The sequence below is a fragment of the Aulostomus chinensis genome, chromosome 13, assembly GCF_037954235.1.
Source record: "Aulostomus chinensis isolate RoL2024-O1b breed Wild chromosome 13, RoL_Achi_v1.0, whole genome shotgun sequence".
NCBI classification, from domain to species: Eukaryota; Metazoa; Chordata; class Actinopteri; order Syngnathiformes; family Aulostomidae; genus Aulostomus; species Aulostomus chinensis.
The window spans coordinates 3,557,304-3,576,061 of record NC_141332.1 but is presented as its reverse complement, the minus strand read 5'-3'; the positions used below and the strand labels follow the sequence as shown (position 1 = coordinate 3,576,061).

At 43.8% G+C, this 18,758-nt stretch overlaps 2 protein-coding genes across 2 annotated transcripts; one reads left to right on the top strand and one right to left on the bottom strand.

The window, feature by feature from the left end:
• Nucleotides 1-890: 890 nt before the first annotated feature.
• Nucleotides 891-7,413, top strand: tmem129 (transmembrane protein 129, E3 ubiquitin protein ligase). Its single transcript, XM_086222487.1, has 7 exons — nt 891-1,167; nt 2,731-2,789; nt 4,610-4,867; nt 5,256-5,416; nt 5,514-5,673; nt 5,783-5,855; nt 5,954-7,413. Exons 1-7 carry the CDS (start codon nt 963-965, stop codon nt 6,136-6,138), a joined length of 1,101 nt encoding a protein of 366 aa, XP_086078613.1. The 5' UTR covers nt 891-962; the 3' UTR covers nt 6,139-7,413.
• A 213-nt stretch (nt 7,414-7,626) lies between these two features.
• atoh8 (atonal bHLH transcription factor 8) lies at nt 7,627-16,845 on the bottom strand. The gene is made up of 4 exons (XM_086222486.1): nt 14,995-16,845; nt 14,192-14,347; nt 13,487-13,678; nt 7,627-8,289 (listed from the first exon to the last, which is right to left on the bottom strand). Exons 1-4 carry the CDS (start codon nt 15,634-15,636, stop codon nt 8,263-8,265), a joined length of 1,017 nt encoding a protein of 338 aa, XP_086078612.1. The 5' UTR covers nt 15,637-16,845; the 3' UTR covers nt 7,627-8,262.
• Nucleotides 16,846-18,758: the final 1,913 nt, after the last annotated feature.

Here is an 18,758-nt window from a genome sequence, read left to right as displayed (position 1 = left end):
GAAATCAATTGCTCTAAATCAGTATTACTGCACTGGAAGTTGGGCTGCTTCCGCTTACTGTTTTAGAGCAGGGAGAGGAATTGATGTTCCATTGATGTGGAGCAAGCAAACATCATTAGCAGGGTCATTAATTTACAGTGTAAAATCCTACCAGTTAAACACGGGACTGTCTATGGAGATGATCAGAGTTCTACAGCTTCATTACCTGGATGATTTGTTATATCTGGTCACAGTGATGATGTCATATCACAGCCATACAGGTTAGTGGTAGTATGTATGTATGTATATATATATACATATATGTGTATGTGTGTGTATATATGTATATATATATATGTGTGTATATGTATGTATGCATATATGTGTGTGTGTATATATGTGTGTATATATATATGTGTGAAAATATATATATGTGTGTATATATGTATATATATGTATATATATGTGTGTGTATATATATATATATATATATATATATATATATATATATATATATATATATATATATATATACTTGTTAAACTAACCATATATTTCTATATGCACTGTATTTTAACACTTTGGTATCACAGCAGTTCTCTGCATTAACCGATTTGCAAGTTCGGTTATCGGTGAGGAAGAAATTGAATCAGTCACGAGAAGTGTCGAACAAAAATATTAGTAAAGGTTTTTGTGTTGTGAACCAGACATTATTGATAATAGGAAAAGAATAGTACAGTACAATATGTATTACAGAATAATAATTACGGTTTTATGATTTGATCTAATTTAGTATACCAAATACAGTATAATTTAGTCGATTTAGAGCTCTTACTGTTGATGCTGTCGTTATTTGCTTCAACAGTAGGTGGCAGCAACTGTATTTGTCAGAATTTACCATAGAAGAAGAAAGTTATGCGGAAGGAAATGTGTAAACATCGTCGTCGCTGTTGTTAGTGAAAGTACTTAGACCTAAATAAAGTATGGAGAGTCCGGAGGTAACTTTTACTTTGGCCTACACTGTGTTCGCTCTATGTTTCGTGTTCACGCCCAACGAGTTCCGGTCAGCCGGTCTAACGGTCCAGAACCTGTTTTCGTCCTGGCTCGGAAGTGAGGACGTGGGCTTCATCCAGTACCATGTCAGGAGGAGCAGCATCACCCTGCTGGTCCACTCCGCCCTTCCGCTGGGTAGGGAACCTAATAAGTTAGCTTAACAGTACCTAGAAATATTATAGTACTATTACTGCTGCTACCGACGTATCACCACTAAGACACGCAAGCTCAGAGTGGGAGGGGGACAGTGTGAGGCTGCAGGAATACGAACTGCTCCTCCAACACCTCCACAGTGAACCATGCTAAAAATAAGACACCCTGTGTGGACATGTCAACAATCCGACATGTCATATCCTCTCAATTGTAGACTGAAAAAGAATTCTAACACAAAGACATGCTATATCCTTACTGTTTAATACTGAATTAACATGCTAACACCAGGGTTAGTTATAGCTAGTAACTGTGGACACATGATGACTGGTTTTGTTTTCTTAGGTCAGAGGAGATCTAATATGTGACCATCCAGTATTTAAGTGGGTACAGGATTCGATCAAGAAACAATAAGCACCAGGACTAGTTATATCCTGAATGAACTTGCTAACACCAGGACTAGCTATATCCTGAATGAACTTGCTAACACCAGGACTAGTTATATCCTGAATGAACTTGCTAACACCAGGACTAGTTATATCCTGAATGAACTTGCTAACACCAGGACTAGTTATATCCTGAATGAACTTGCTAACACCAGGACTAGTTATATCCTGAATGAACTTGCTAACACCAGGACTAGTTATATCCTGAATGAACTTGCCAACACCAGGACTAGTTATATCCTGAATAAACCTGCCAACACCAGGACTAGTTATATCCTGAATAAACCTGCCAACACCAGGACTAGTTATATCCTGAATGAACTTGCTAACACCAGGACTAGTTATATCCTGAATGAACTTGCCAACACCAGGACTAGTTATATCCTGAATAAACCTGCCAACACCAGGACTAGTTATATCCTGAATGAACTTGCTAACACCAGGACTAGTTATATCCTGAATGAACTTGCTAACACCAGGACTAGTTATATCCTGAATAAACCTGCCAACACCAGGACTAGTTATATCCTGAATAAACCTGCCAACACCAGGACTAGTTATATTCTGAATAAACCTGCCAACACCAGGACTAGTTATATCCTGAATGAACTTGCTAACACCAGAACTAGTTATATCCTGAATAAACCTGCCAACACCAGGACTAGTTATATCCTGAATGAACTTGCTAACACCAGGACTAGTTATATTCTGAATAAAGATGATAACACCAGGATTAGTTATATCCTGTTTATAAATGCCAATATGAGGACATTTTCTATCCGCACTGATACAGTACACACATATTAAACATATTAACAGTATGACATATTGTATCTTCACAGTTTTTTACTGACTAAATATTCTAAAAATCAGACATGTCATATTTGTACAGTTCTATGCCAAAACACATTATCCCAAAGATCTGGGCCAGCCCAGTGTCCTATGTTGTGTTAAAGGTGTTTTAAGTTATTGAGACATTTCTAGAAAATATCATTATCCTGCATTGTGTCTGTTATTACTGAGAGTGTTCAGCATTTGAATCTCATCATGAGCTGTAACGTGTGTCACATGCTTCTGATTATGATGGTGTTCACCTCTCCAGGTTACTATATGGGCATGTGTATTGCTGCTCCAGAAAAACAGTTGGTGTTCATCCACCAGGTCAGTCTGTCTCTTCCTGTCTGTTACCTCTGCAGTAACAATGGCTGCATTACGACTTGCTGAGGTCAGAGGAGCTCAAATATGTAACCATCCCATCCAGTATTTAAGCAGGTACAGGTTTCGGTCAAGAAACAGTGACCTTCGATCCGTGGATTAACACCCCCCCCCCCCCCCCCTTCAAGTCAGACAACATTACAGTCCTTCTGACTGCTGATAAAACAGATGTAGGATCATAGATCAACTTCAAACATAAACCACACGTGCTTATGGGACCATTACAGTAGCAGAATAGCTGCAGATGTGTATCTCACCCTCTGTGTGCATTATCAGATTTGTAAATGTGGGAAGTAATTTTTAAATGCATAATAAAATTCGTGAATGTGTACAAGAATGTGTAAATGTGTATTGCAATCTGTAAATGAATACACATGGCTGCTGGATGGGGGGCGCTCGCCGATGACAGGCTGGGAAGCTGCAGTTTATTATACATTCATACGCTAAATTGGCCGTACAGGGTGGCCCTGGAGATGATGTCACATAGCCAGACGTCATTCACAAGCACATGCTGGATCATTGTTTGTGTATTCATATCCACTATATTCCTGTTCTGTAACGATTCGCAGAAAGATCTGAGCGCATCGTCCTCATTTTGACATTCAAATCTTTATACCTGCCACACTTGAGATTTGGCATTTACAGTGTTGAATAATGAAAGTCAATAAATAGAAAGCTTGGCTCATTAAGGAACACAGTGGTGTGGTGTGGAAGAATATAGTTAATATGACAGGCGAGTCACAGTTTCACGTTCGGCTTCACGTAGTCCGATAAGTCAGATAGGGTTGTTTTTCTAAGGTTTTCTCGAGACCAACTCATGTCCACCTTCACTCCAGCCTCTGAACACAAGGACCCTCAACGCTCATCCACGCTGTTGTATATTTCTCTTTGGAGCAAAGGTTAAAATGTTGTATAACCTTTGCTAGCAGCAGAAGTTAAATTTCTACTTTGGAGGCCCAGAATCAGGGACATTAGAACCATATTTGACACGACACTTGTGACTACAGACCTGAAGACGCTCAAGCTGCCACCCATAGCTCCACCTGCTCACGTCCCCGTCTGTCCATCAGTCTCTTCCCTTTCTCCCCCTCTTTATCTCTGTCCCTCTCTTTCCTTCTGTCTTCCTCCATTATCTGTCTTTGTCTCTGTCCTGCTCTCCTGCTCTCTTTCCCCCCAACAGTCAAAGCAGACGTCCGTCCCCATTGAGCCTGGATCTGCTCGATGTTCCTGCCTGTTAAAAGGAAGGTTTTTATCACCACTGTTGCAGGATGTGCTGCTGATGGAGAATTGTTGGGTGTAGATTCATTGAAGGAGTGAGGTGCTGGACCTGCTCTACTAGTAAAGAGTCAGGAGAGAACTTTTGTTGTGATTTGGTGCTAGACAAATAAAACTGACTTGACTTGAAGAAACAGCAGACATCAGTGGAGAGGAAGGTGCAATGCAGAGATGGAGACAGACTGTGCACTCCACACTTTTATTAAATGAGTTTAGATTGAAATGCACAAATTTAAGTGGTTTATCATTTTGGTATCTGATTTCACCTTGATATTCTGTGGTTTTGCCACCAAATTTCTGGTATATGACATCCTTGGCTAGCAGAATCCAGCTTCTATTTTATCCACTGTGAGTACATTTACAAGAAACTCAACAACTAAATCCTAGGAAACCACAGGGATGATTCAGAATGTGCTGCTGCTGAGCGAGTGAGGTGCTGGCGATGCTCAGGGTCTTGACGTGCGCTGTGCGGTCCTCTTGTGTTCCACCAGGCGAGCGACAGTTGGAAAGCATTTCTTGCCCTCTCCCTCTGCCTCCAGTTGGCCAGCTGGATGCTGGTCATCTACTGGTCACGCTGTCGCTGGCACAACCATCCCGTCTCCAGGGTCCTGCAGGCCCATGCTCAACCTCCTCTCTCCAACTGGGGCTCGGTGGCGACCAGCATCAACACAGAATTCCGACGCATAGATAAGTTTGCTACAGGGGCGCCTGGAGCCAGAGTCATCATCACTGACAGCTGGGTGCTAAAGGTGTGTTCAGCTTGTTTCAGTGAAATTTTAAAAGCCATTTACATTTACTGGGAGAGTTGTACTGGGGATCATTGGGTTTGCGCCCTTCCTTGAGTGTAATACTCATGGAGAACACTATTGCACTGAGTAAGCAGTATTCTAGCAGAGCACCACCTGCTGCTGTTGGTGATTGCCCTGACTGTTCCAAAAAATCTTTTTCTTCAGTTAGTTGAAGTGCATGGTTAAATACACACATTTATCAGAATAGCTTGTTTTATAGCCAAACCAAGAAAAACAAAATAACACCAACCATACAGCCAACAGTACACAATAATCAAGAGAACAAACAACCGGGAAAAACAAATACAGACAAAGACATTCCTGCTTTATCTGCATGTCACATCTCCAGGTGACCACCTACCGCGTCTACGTGGCTTCACAGAGTGACTGTCATGTGACAGTGACGGAGTCCAGGCAGCACCAGCTGAGTCCGGACTCTACCTCCCCCATACAGTTCCTTACCCTCAGAGTGCACAGCATCAACCCTGCTGTTAGACCCTTTGATATCAGGTACCCTCTGGTGTGTCCAAAACCAGAGCATCAGCTGTCAAACACCAGCAAAGTGCCGGATCCATAAAGTTCTACTTGTTATTTCTGCTGTTTCCAGGCTGAACTCCATGGAGTATGCAGAGCTCAGGGAGAAGCTCCACGCCCCCATCAGGAACGCCGCTAATGTCGTGATCCACCAAACTATCAGTGAACTGTTCCTGGAAACGTTCCGAGCTCAGGTGGACCTGAATCAGATCTACACTCTCCCCAGTGGACAGGTACTCCACTGCAGCTGCTTCTGTTTAGCACTGCCATTAAAAACAATCAAATCCTGCTGGTCTGACCACAGCGTTCAATAAATCACACCAATGTGTTCTTGATACCCAGGAGGTGGAGCCCTGCATCGGCTGTATGCAGGTGCCAGCAAACACCAAGCTGCTCAGACTCTGCCAAGCAGACGGTAAGTGTGTGTGTGTGCGTGTGCGTGTGTGTGTGTGTGAGAGCAATCGGAGAACTACACAAGCGGTTCTGTGATTGTGTGACTGTTGTGTGTTTCAGGAGCTGATCATGAGTCAGAGTGCCAGCAGTGTTTCTGCAGACCCATGTGGTGTCTGTCCTGTTTGGGTCGATGGTTCGCTAGCCGCCAGGACCAGCAGAGACCTGAGACGTGGTTGTCAAGCAAAGTCCCCTGTCCCACATGTAGAGCCAAATTCTGTATACTGGACGTCTGTGTTATCCGCTGATAAAACACACACACACACACACACACACCAGACAATTTTCTTTGGCAAAATACCCCCAAATCTTTAGACGGGACATACCCTCTCCCTCTGTGCTCTAAATAAAGAATGATCATTCAGAGCAATGACAACACATTTTTTGGGCTGAACCTTTACATGATGCACCAATCTAAGAGTCAAAGTAATATTTTGGGAGATTGGAGCGTTAGGTGTTCTACCTCGAGCCAGATAACTGTTAGCAGAGGTTTGTGCAGTTATCTTAGCACAAAGACTACAGGCAGGTACAGAATCAACCTCACATGGTACCGTTAACATTCAGCCTCATTCTGGAAATGTTCTTGCGCACAAATTCACAACTTTTTTTTAACCTTCAATTTAGTCTTGCAGACAGAAAGTAAAGCCTGATGGCTGTTAGCAACTCTTACATCTGTTGTGTTCCTCTTGTCAATCACGCAAGCTTGCAAATACTTAAAAACGACTACAGCTACGCAATAGATGTCAGGAGGAGGAGCCATAAGTCTGTGGTCCCTGACTGTAAAAATACTTTGAGGGCTGTACTGTGTCAACAGTCACAGTATGTTAAAGCATTTATACACAGATTATTTGGGGTTTAGAAGTGCTCTTCACTGCCATGAACTTTTCAGATTTAGGACCTACTTTTGGCACTAAAAAATACTTCCTGAAATTCTCTTAGATGAGAAAATTATGTAATCCTAAATTAGGTACCGACACTCCCATTGTTTTTAAGTTTCCCCTTAACTCAGTAAAATTTGTGGACTAAAGGTACGTAGTGAACATGGGCCATGAAACAGCTCTGAGCGACGTGTTCTTGGTTCTTCATCCGTCATCGATTGTCTGTCATACCACAAACACTCGTACACATGATCATGGAATGTGAGGAATTCATTTTCTGTCCATCAGTCAATACTGGACTGCCTGGATTGTAACAGAGAAAACAACTTATGGTCAATAAATGAGAAACTTTCATTTAAATAACTTGAAATTCAGCACTGTCTCAGGGCTCCTGATGTATACTCACCAGGTTTGATGAAGATTTGATGAGCAGTTGTCAAGAATGGGGAGTCACGCAAAGTACAGACATTTCTCTTCATCAGAGAAGTGATTTAAAGGTCCCAGTCCCCACTGATGTGTATTTTCTCCTGTTAATTGCTGTTAGTACAGAAAGGGTCCAGTTTGTTTTTTGTTGTTTTTTTGTGCCATTTTTGCTGAGGTATTGAAACTGTAAACGTTCCACTTGAAAACAATGAATGAACTGAAATGTCATTAAATGTCATGGGGGGGGGGGGGTGCAGAGACCTACAGGGTGGGGGAATAAAACCATCCGTATGAGAAAATTTAGATGAAATGTTGGTAGAACAGTGACAGTGACACTTCTGCACCACTTGTGGTGTGAAAAATATTCAAAAACAAAAACACGAGAGTATTTTTTTTATTATATTTCTCTATAAAATACTGATAACTGAAACCAAAGATGGGTTTATGTTGTTAATGTCTGTGCTTTATTTCATATTCTGCATCATTCTGCCCTTTGCTGTGAGGATATGTTTAGACGTAAAAGTTTCACAGTTCGTTCGGAATTAGCATCTAGAACTGAGATGCTAACTAACTTGTCTTAAAGTGATACACAACATAAGAAAACACTGGGCTAGGCCACAGAGGAGAGAGTAGCTTTATGTAAACGTTGTCATCTCTAACTCATTAATAATTTTTTTTGGCCTAAACGGTGTTGGATAAGTGGTGTCACTCAAACAGCACACGACAGCCCAGTTCATCCCAAAATATGTTGGAACTGCATTTTCTGCTATCATTTAAAAATACAATGTATAGTTAGTTGACATCATCATCATCATCAACAACAACAAAAGCACATGGTACAGGCAAGATTAAACCAAATACTAAACCCAAGCGACCCTGGATTGTCTTTCTCGTTTCCTTTTTACATTCTACATCATGTGTCCTTTACTAGGATGTGTGAGGCCTAACTGGTGTCCATGGCAACAGACCCTTCATCTGTTGAGCCCGTCGTGATCCTGTGGCCATGCAGTCTGCAGCCTGTAGGCGACACCAGGCCACAGAGACACTCCTGGTAACAGTAGTCTGAAAACATCACATGTCCTCCGGCATCCTTCCCAGCTGTCGACAAAATAAAAGCACACTTTTAAGTGATGACTAGGATCAGTTCTCGTAGGCCAGACTAATGCAATGATTCTGTGTGTTCTGAGCTCATAAACGAAGCGTTAAAATGAAAACTGGGCCAATGGAGGAAAATCAAATTGTTAGTGCTGGGTACACATCACCATACATAGGTCACGGTGCGTTTTATCACAAGACATTAGGATACGATATGATATAATACCTATTGCAATGCTCTAGATAACTAAATTTCAAAAATGGAGCTGCTGTGCATCACCTCATGTACGTGAGTTTATATATGTTTTATAACAATACACTGAACTACAGCTGGTATTTTTTCACAGTATCGTGAGAAAACTATTGTGATATAATGTATGTGGCATTGATTTTATTGCTATTTTTGTCCTGTTCATACGTTGATTCTTCATTTTCAACCAACGCTGTGTGAAATACAGCATTATCCTGCCTGCTGGTTGTTGGCTCAGTCTGAATAATTTGACACAGCCATCCCAAAAGTATTCCATTCATGTCAGGAGTGTGACAGCTGGACGTAGCCTCCATCAGCAAACACTGACATCACCAGCCTCTTCAGCCTTCAACCAGGATGTAGTTACTGCCCACGCGGATAGTGTTTCAAGCTGGGCCAGAGAGGACCATTACTTATACAGCCTTTTGTTCGACTAAAATGGAAGGTATGTGTTCTATATGAACAACACATCCAAAAATGCAGTGAAATCAAGTGAATCTCTGGAGGCCTTCGTGTCAAATGTCTAAAACTGGAGGTAAACGAGGGAACCCACTGGTCCTGTTTTTTTCTATGCCACCTGTTCCAGTGTCACCTTAAAGTCGACAGTTCTACGGTTGTTCTGTCATTCCGAATACATCCTGTCATGTTTAGAACGTTGATTTTTAAAACTCTTGAAGCAGGAATTACTCTTTTGGCCAAGTGGGGGCAGTAGAAAACTACAGCGCGACACTGTATTGGACCACTACTTCAAACAGTCACACTACCGTTACCGTGACCTCGCAGTAGCATTACCGTTCCACTGGAGTCAAGTTTGTCTTAGCTGACCTGTTGGTATTTGTTCTTTCAGCTTCAGTTTGACTCTGAAACTGCTAAATGTTCCACTGCTGTTCATCAGCGGATCACTCACGTTCTTGGCTTCTAGAGCTTTCTCAGACAGAACAGCTGCCTGCTGCCACAGAACGTTAATGAGAGTGTTAACATTCACCCAGTTGTGTGCCATAAAAACAAGCCAAATGTTACAGAGGCGCTGTCATGACACTCCTGACCTGAGGAGAGCTGCAGTTCCGATCATAACCTCCCGCGACACATCGTCATTTATTTATTGTTGATACAAAAACATTGTTTGGAGCAGCTTTCACTACATTTTGGTAATGACATTTTAATGTATATTTGTTTGCTGCAACAAAGATAATTGTAGGTTATTTACTTTAAATACTTGTACAGTTGGGGAAGCTGCAAGTACAGATCAATCAGATTGTTGGGATAAAAGTATTCCAAGTTGAAAAGTTGTTTTTTTTCTCAATGTAACTGTGTAAAAGAGACATCCAGGATCTGATATTTGTCCTGCGGTTGCATGACCTCCATCTTGTGATGGGGCCAGATCACAAAAAAAACCAAAAAAACTTTTCTGCTAACTATGCACACAGACTCAGTGGCTCTGACAAAATAAAAAAGGCGTTTAATTCTTGCCAGACCCCCCTCTCTCCACCCCCCCCCCCCTCTGCTTTCTCTCTGTCGTTCCACCAGCTGCTGCTGTCTGACAGACTGATGATGACTGTGTTTTTTCCCCTCCTTGTTTCAAAGTATGTTGGAGCAGATGGCCTGGAGAGGCAGAGTGGGGGAATGTGTTGGAGAGGCTGCTGGGGAATGTGCCAAGTGTGTGTGTGTGTGTGTGTGTGTGTGTGTGTGTGTGAGTGTGTGTGTGTGTGTGTGTGTGTGTGTGTGTGTGTGTGTGTGTGTGTGTGTGTGTGTGGTTTCAGTTCGCGTGCCTTCTCACTGCCCTCTGCCCTTCATGGCGCCAGCTCCACTTCCCCTGCACTCTAAACATCTGGTGTCTGGGACTTTGAGAACTCACACACACACACACACACACACACACACACACACACACACATGCTGGCATGCACACAGAGAGACGGCTTGCAAGCAGGAAAAAAGCTCTCAGCTAGTTTCCATCCAAAAAAGCAGCATGTCTTAGTGTGAAGCTGGAAGTTAGAGTTGTACGCATAAATGATAACCTTTTCATCCAAGATTACTCACTTTGAAATATATTTATTTGAGAACCACAAGGGTGCTATAATGTTTTTAAATGACCTTGAGGTTCTCACTTAATATTATCACAGCTAATATACATCCTGTATTTTTATCATTATTTTGTAAATCCTGAAGCACCACCTAAGCCTTTTGTCGTGGGATTAACTTTCACTCAACCTCCGCCTCCATCGCATGTAGCACGGCCTCTGAGTGTGTCACTCATCACTTTCTCCCAAGAGAAAGTAAGGAAAAATGAAGACAGAAGGTAGGGTGCTGATGTCATGCAGCAGCGGGTCCACAGCTCTACCAGGTCCACTTTCATGCAAACCTTCTGCAACAGAAACCAAGCAGGGTTCAAGCAGGAAGACCAGATCAAGCTAGTTACAAAATAACACTCACGACCACCAAGTTTACATCGGAGAGCAACATTTTGCTTTGAATCAGTGCCTCACACAACGAGTGTGTGTGTTGCTTCTACTCCATTAAAGAATCTTCACATTGTTGTCATGCTTGCTCTCATGCTTCGATTTCCATTTGGATAAAAACAAAGACTTCCATAAAACAAGACTTTCACCTTTCTCCACCCTGACGTTATTCAGTCACAGGTGTCAAGAGAACAGTGTCTACACTTTCAGTTCCAGCGCCAACCCTAACCCATACAAAGTTCCTAATTAATTAAACGGTTAAAAACAGACAACCAACCAAACCCAGGAGGGCAAAGTTCCACAAACAGTTTGGGTTTAGAAACTAAAGAGCTCAGCAGATGAGCCACAATAGATCACTAATCACTGCAGAAACACACAACAACGATCCGGCAAAAGACCGACAGGAACTGACGGCAAGCTAAACACAGGTGTGAGCAAAGCACAGGTGAACTACAGTAAAGAGGGGCACGTAAACAAAAAGAGCAGGAAACCAAACCAAGATGGGAAGTAAACGCAACACACATGAGGGCAAACATACAAAATAAAATAGGAAGAGACAAGACAGGAGCTGGTACAAGTTCTTCATTCCCTAGGAAGAGGTGCTGCATTTTTATCTCTGTAGGATGCACAATTAACACACACACACACACACACACACACTCTCCATCTAAAAACTCATCACACATGCACACCTCTCGGCACTTCATTTTAAATCTCTCAGATGTCGGTTGTGTATTTAAGGTGAACTCTGTCAATGTTTTCTCGTGATCCTCACTCACTCAGGCATACCAGTTTCAGTGCTGATGTGGCTGAAACTGTCAGGCTTAACATTTAGACTCAGGAGGCACAACTTGTCTTAAATTTTGACAACTGGTCAAAAAGCTCCCTCACATTCCCATAACTGGCCTCAGCGGAAATCAGAGCTGTGTCTTCATTTGCAGTTTACTTGTAAACTTACAACACCCGTCAGGTCGGGTGCCGTAGAATTAAGTGGCATTGTTCACCGCCACAAGAATGAATGGTGCTGATGTCTGCATTCATAGTTGCAGAACAGATTTGTTCAATTCATCATGTTCTTCAACAGGTTCATTCACAATGCAGAACTTCCGTATTGATACTGAGGTCCTGAGGGTACTGGGGTATCTGGAGCGCACAGTTGCAGAACCCCAAGCTAAACAGAGAAATCTGAGAGAACAAGGGTGGCCTGGTCGACACCTAAGGGTCCATACCCCACAAGCTGGTCAAAGAACCGGCACCATAACCTTTGTGTTGATCTATTTCAGCCTGAGAATCGCTGCTGGACATTCCACAGGGACACAAACTTATGAAGGGAATAATTACTGAGTGTACTACTAAGAGATGATAGCCATGGATAGGCTGGTAAGGGTCAGTGCATACGTCCCCTCACCAGGTCCACTGTCCAACAACCTCCCATCAGGGCCTTCATGGAGGAGCAGGCTGACTATCCATCTACAAAGACCTGATCACCCAGACTCACATGAGATTCAAGCTTGTGAAGAACCCTGGAGCTAAAGAGATGGGAGGCAACAAGTTCCACTTCACACTGCAAAACACACACACACACACACGTGTGTGTGTGTGTGTGTGTGTGTGTATATGAAGGCTCTTTGTGATGTTCTATCATTCAAACTGGTGTTGCTGGGAGAAGGTGCAATGATGAGTTCATCCCCAGCTGCTGTTTGAAAGCCAGGGGCAAGGGATGCTTCAGATGGCACCGTGACTAATTCCTGAAGGACACTGCAGACACCATCTGCAGTGGGGTTAGTAACTGCATGCTCCTCCATTCACTGGACCATCGTATTCATCAGGACTGGGGACTGACACCTGTTGTCAGGACCACCTTCTCTGGGCTGGGGGACACAGGCCTTTTTCACTTTCCTATACTGACATGAAATAGTAGGAAAACACAAACTAACTAGAAAACGTCCTGTTTGGTGCTTCTGTTTGTTTTTAACTCAGATCAAAGTTTTGGTGGACTCCTGAGCACACGTTGGATACAGAAGACGCGGATTATACCACACAATGGTGCGCAGTTTGTAAATGGACCGTTTTGCTGGTGTTAGCCGTCATGTTTGGCTTCAAGCTAAATCCACGTGGCTGGCTCTTCTTACAGCAGGGGTTTACAAAAAAGTAAAGCACATCTTTGTGACCTCAAGACACTCATTTGTGAGTACTTGAAAGACTGAATAAATTCAATGGGTGAACTATTGCTTGGGGCTGATGCTTCACCAGGACCTGCTTAATAGTAAATGAAAGGGACAAAATGCAAAAGTGATGAGACATAGAGAGAACATTCAGTGGGTGTGGTTGAACGAGTGAAATTACTGCTGCCAACTATACTGCAGTCAGGATATATGGAGACTGTGTTGAGTTTATAGGAACAGGAAATGAAGGAGGGTGATGTGGTTGTGTATTTAAGGCCTTCTCTCCGCATCTTCAAGTCCAGCCATTATTAAGAATGTCGCCTCACCTTCCTCTTCTTGCTGCGGCCCTCAGCCTGCAGTGTCCTAGTGCACTGTTCCACACACTGAGAGAAGCTCAGGCTGCTGTGGTCGGAACTGTAGTCCAGCTCTGCCAGCTGAGCCAGAGACAGGATGTAGTTGCATGCTATGCGTAATATGGCCAATTTGGAGAGCTTCTGCCCGTAGGAATAGCAAGGCACCTGAGGAACAGAGAAAAAGGCGAGGAGAGGAGAAAGTTATTGACATGTGTGATTGGCATTTTGTCAGTAAGGTACAAGGGAGAGGGAGGGCAGCAGACCTGTAGAGACTATTGTGAGTATGTAGCCTTTTAAGTTGATAAAATAACCCTTAGCAACGCATCATATTTAGTTACAAACTAAATACTTTTAGTAAGTTCTGGAAGTAAATTGTTTGCTGCTATCAACGATGAACTTGACTGGCAGATAATAATCACGCAATAAAGGAAAGTCTATTTTTTGTTTGTTTGTTTGTTACGCAAGCAATGAAACAGATTGCAGCAAGAGACAGTCGCATATATTTAGCTTGAAGCTAATGGAGACTGACGCTAACAACAGCAAACCTGCCCAAGACACATCTGTTTGCAAAAACCCTCAAGCGAATCATCTTCATCCAGATGTCCGCTCAGCATCTGCCTGACCGCCCTTCATGGAGTCTCTTTTTTCTACCATGTTGGTATGTGTTTTCTACTTTACCTGCTTTCTCAGGGCCTCAAACGCAGCACTGATGGTGTGCACGCGGGTCCTCTCCCGGGCATTAGCTAAAAGCCTCCTGGTCTGCTGGATGGCCTTGACCTCTGGAAGTCGTCCTGGTCCATCAGCACTCATCCCAACACGTTTCCTGGACGACTCCTGACAGCAGAGGATGAAAGAGGTTAAGAGCACAGGAGTGATCCAAGGATGGGAAGCTCACAACCACAGAGACATGACGAGCCTCAGCTCATCTGCTATCAGTGATCAATACTGACTGTTCCATCAGGCACAACGGATGAAGCAGATCGACTGCACTTCCCGTGTTACAGTTGGCGCAAATAATAGAGTTAAAACAGGGCAAACAGTCTTGTCTATCCTGACCAGTAGCTCTGACTCACTTAGACAAATGGACAAAGACAGTATTTCCATATTTGCTCCAGTTTCTGTACAATAATCTCAATCTCTTACAAGGTAAATCTCAGAACAGATTTTCCTTCATCTGATATTCCACATCCCATTTAGAGCAAATATTCCTCAGGGGAAGCTTTACTTTACAATGAGCTTTTCTGGAATGTGATGATGTCACCTCATGTTAACCCATCAAGTTACTGGCATTAAGGGCCTTCTCTTGACAACTGCTCACCTGAATGACTTCAACCTCGCCTCTACTCTCCATTTGATTGCCAGAAATACAGCCGAGTGGATGAGTGGTTGTCAAGAAAAGTACATCACACACACACACACACACACACACACACACACACACACACACACACACACACACACACACACACACACAGATTCACCTTAGGTGAGTGGACCTGGAGCTCCATGTGTTCATGGCACTGGGAGGTCTGGGAGACTCGGGGGCCAGGCAGAGCTGTAGTCTGGCCTGACAGAGGGGGCTCCAGGGAGAAGGCCTGGTGGCTGGGTGAGCGGCTGCTGGATGACGTTGACAGTGCAAAGGTGGAGCGGGGGCCCAGTTTGAATCTGTTAGACAGGGGCTGGGAGATTGCTGCAGGCCAGTGGATGATCTCCGGGCTAGAGAATGGAGAACTGGGTAACTGGGACATTGGGGAAGTGATGGCAGTCACAGTACTGCCAATTCTCATGTCTATGGCACCACTCTGGGAGGGAGCCAACTTGACCCCCGGTGACCCTGACAGGATCCCTGCAGGACTGGCCTCCTGGGAAAGCATCAGATGTCTCTGTAGGGGAGCCAACCTGCTGACATTACACAGCTCGTTCTGAGTGTCATCTACCGAGTCCACATCAGACATGTCCACTGGGTAGGTTTTCACCTTGTCAGGCTCGGGGCTGCTGAACAGCCTTTTAGGCTCACGGGACTTTCTCTTGAACTTCTTGTGAGTGCCTGGTACTGAGACCAGCACAGGGTCTTTGTCGCTGGATTTACTCCAGCTATTGCTGAGGGGATGAGGGTCCTTCATTTCCCAACAGTTATTGTGAAATTAACAAAGTGAAATAAAAAAAAAAACCCTGGCTGCACAGAACAGAAGTGTAACTCTGCCTCTGGAGGCTTCAAAAGTGTCACAAAATGTTTCAGTTTAGCAGCATTTGACCTCAGAGGAAAGGTTTCTTCTCATCTGCAGGGAGTTTTAATTTCATTGCAGTAAACTTGTAAAGGGGACAAAACTTTAGCAGTTGCAGTCAAACATTCTTATTGATAATGAACACATGATCACCCAGAATGAGTTTTGTTCAATTACACACAGCCCTGTTAACACCTCAGTCTTCCTGATAATCCTTCAGCTGCCAAGTGTGAAACACAAACTGTTGGGCTGCACTCGCAGAAGCTGCACACTCGTGTGTCTGTATGTGTGTTACTTCAACTTTACCAGCAGGTTTTCTCTGGCTCCACTCTGTCTGCATAGCAGCATCCTGCATAATCCGCACTAGTGCACAAAGCTGTGTAACATCTGCTATTCCACACAAGTTGTCCCTCTGGATCGCAGCTCGCAGAGCGCTTTTCCTCTGCTCTGAAGGTTCTTTCTGTGTGAGGCGTCCAGCAGCTACAGAGGAGCAGTCTGAGCGAGGCTCCAGCCTGTCTGCATAGCAGCACTGTGAATAACTCGCTCGCGCGCGCGCGCGCACGCACACGCGCACACACACACACACACACACACACACACACACACACACACACACACACGGAGCACAGCGGCTGCAGAGGGACAGGGGAGCAGGTCTTCAATCACAATGCCAGTAAGCGGTCCGGTCCGGTCTGGTCACATTGACAAGTTCTGGCCGCAGACGGGGAACGGAAGAATTAGTCCAAAACTGTGGAGTCATTCATGAGCGTCCAAAACTCCAGAGACAGTGTCAGTCGCAGTAGCCGGTTGGTCCGGGACAGGGGACAGGGAAGGGAACGAGCGCACCTGGTCTCCAATCTCCCAGGACTAAAGTCCCCGCGGTGAGGCTCGCTGTCCCCCAGCTGAAGGAATCCCCGGTGGCTCCTCGGGATTCACCGCGGGACCCTGACGACGGGCTGCTGACGTCACTTGTCCAGAATAGCAATCACTCCCATCTATCGGTCCTCATTCTGGTTCCAGGCGTTCCGCGATAGCGGGTCCCGGTAACATGTGCTGCGATCACGATGGATACAGAGAACCACCGGAGGCTTGTGCCGCCTCAACTCTACTGCTGGCGTCTGAGTGGCTGGAACACACACACACACACACACACACACACACACACACACACACACACACACACACACACACACACACAAAGCAAGAGAGAGACAGAGAAAAGAGCCTCATCATTTTTAGATGAGCATAATACTTCGAGCGATGATCAGACATATTTGTATTTTATGTTTCCAAATTAGATAAATGTGGACCAAAAATCAAACAGCGCCACCAGTATCGGACTGAACGCGCGTGTTGAGGTTCCCCCCAAGAAAGATGATGAGTTATTATCGCAACTGCAGCGCCCTACGATCTGTGCTTCTCAAGCTGCAAGAAAAAAAAGACAAGAAAAAGAGAAAACAGTGATTGCATTCAGAAAAGAAACCAGTTTAATAAATGATTAATGAATATCATATGAAATGATAAAATAAACATTAAATGATAAAAATAAAATGTCACCAAAAAGCTGACATTAAAGTAAATGGATATTTAATTTGAAATCAAAAATACATCAAAAATAGGCTACATCTCAAAAATGACACAGCATTTTCTTGACCACGGGTGCAACTGGAAATACTCGCCTCATATATCACCTTAGTGCAACATACATTGTGATGATGCACTGTGACATCATTATGGAATGTGATGATGTCACAGGTTAAGACTGGACTGCCTTGGCTGGAGTGTAACAAACATGATACCTTTCACCTAAGTGTGAAAGACAAAACTTCAAAGTTTCTTGGGACCACAGCAATGTGTGAAGTGAACACGCACACACATCCATGCCTGCAGAGTCCTAATGGTTTATACTAGCCGTGTCACTTTAACGCATTAATTAGATCAATTAATTACATTGCAAATTCACGGGTTATAAAAATTAATGCAAGATTAATTATAGCACGCTTGAGTGGCAGCTCAATGTGAATTTTGCCCAGACGCGAGCATTTTAAACTTGGCCCGTTGAAGGACCCGTACTCGGCAGTGGCTCGTCCCTTCACACGTGCGTCGCTCGTCAAAGCGCCTGTTTGAGACTCAGCCTTACGATGACCTGGCTCAGGTTTTATTCAATCACCAATAAAAAAAACAACTTCTCCTCTTAGTGTATTCATTTGATTACTCATGCACTACAGTTTTGTAATGTCCTAGAATTAGAATTCTTTATTTGGCGACCTTAAGCAGACATAAGATTTAAAATGCGATTAATTAGATTAATTAATTACAAATACTGTAATTAATTAGATTATTTTTTAATCGCCTGACAGCACTAGTTTATATAATTCTCCTCCTGCCTGCGTTTATCAGATTTTCTCACTTTTTTGTCTCTCACATTACACGCTGATATAAGATGGCTTGAGCACTTGCATGTAGCGACCTGTTAGGCTGATTCTCTTGTAATGATGGAGTAATTTTGGGGGTTCCTGGCAGTTAGGGGCCCTTTTTGCAGCAGCTCTGCTCACCACTGAGTCAGCCAGGACACACTCTGCTTCATGGAGACAATAACTGCCAATAAGATAAGATAAGAAAGATAATCAATGACTTGTCCCAACAATAAAAACAACCCATCCATCCATTTTCTATAGGGCCTACCTGGGGGAGGCTGGAGCCTAATCCAGCTGACAAGGGGGTAACCAGGGAGGCGGGGTTCACCCTGGACAGGTCGCCAGCCTGTCGCAGGGCCATCAGGAGCATTTAGAGGTCCAGTATCTTGCTCAAGGATACTTGGACATGGTCATGGGGGGAAGTGAGGATCGAACCAGCGACCCTTCGGTTGTTAGACGGCCACTCTACCTCTGAGCCATGCTGCACCCATAAAATAATAATAATAATGATAATAATAATAATAATATAACATGTTCTGGGTGAAGTGTGGTTCTCTTCAGTACAGAAGCATTAAATGAAGGTCACTCAAAAGTTGGACGCTC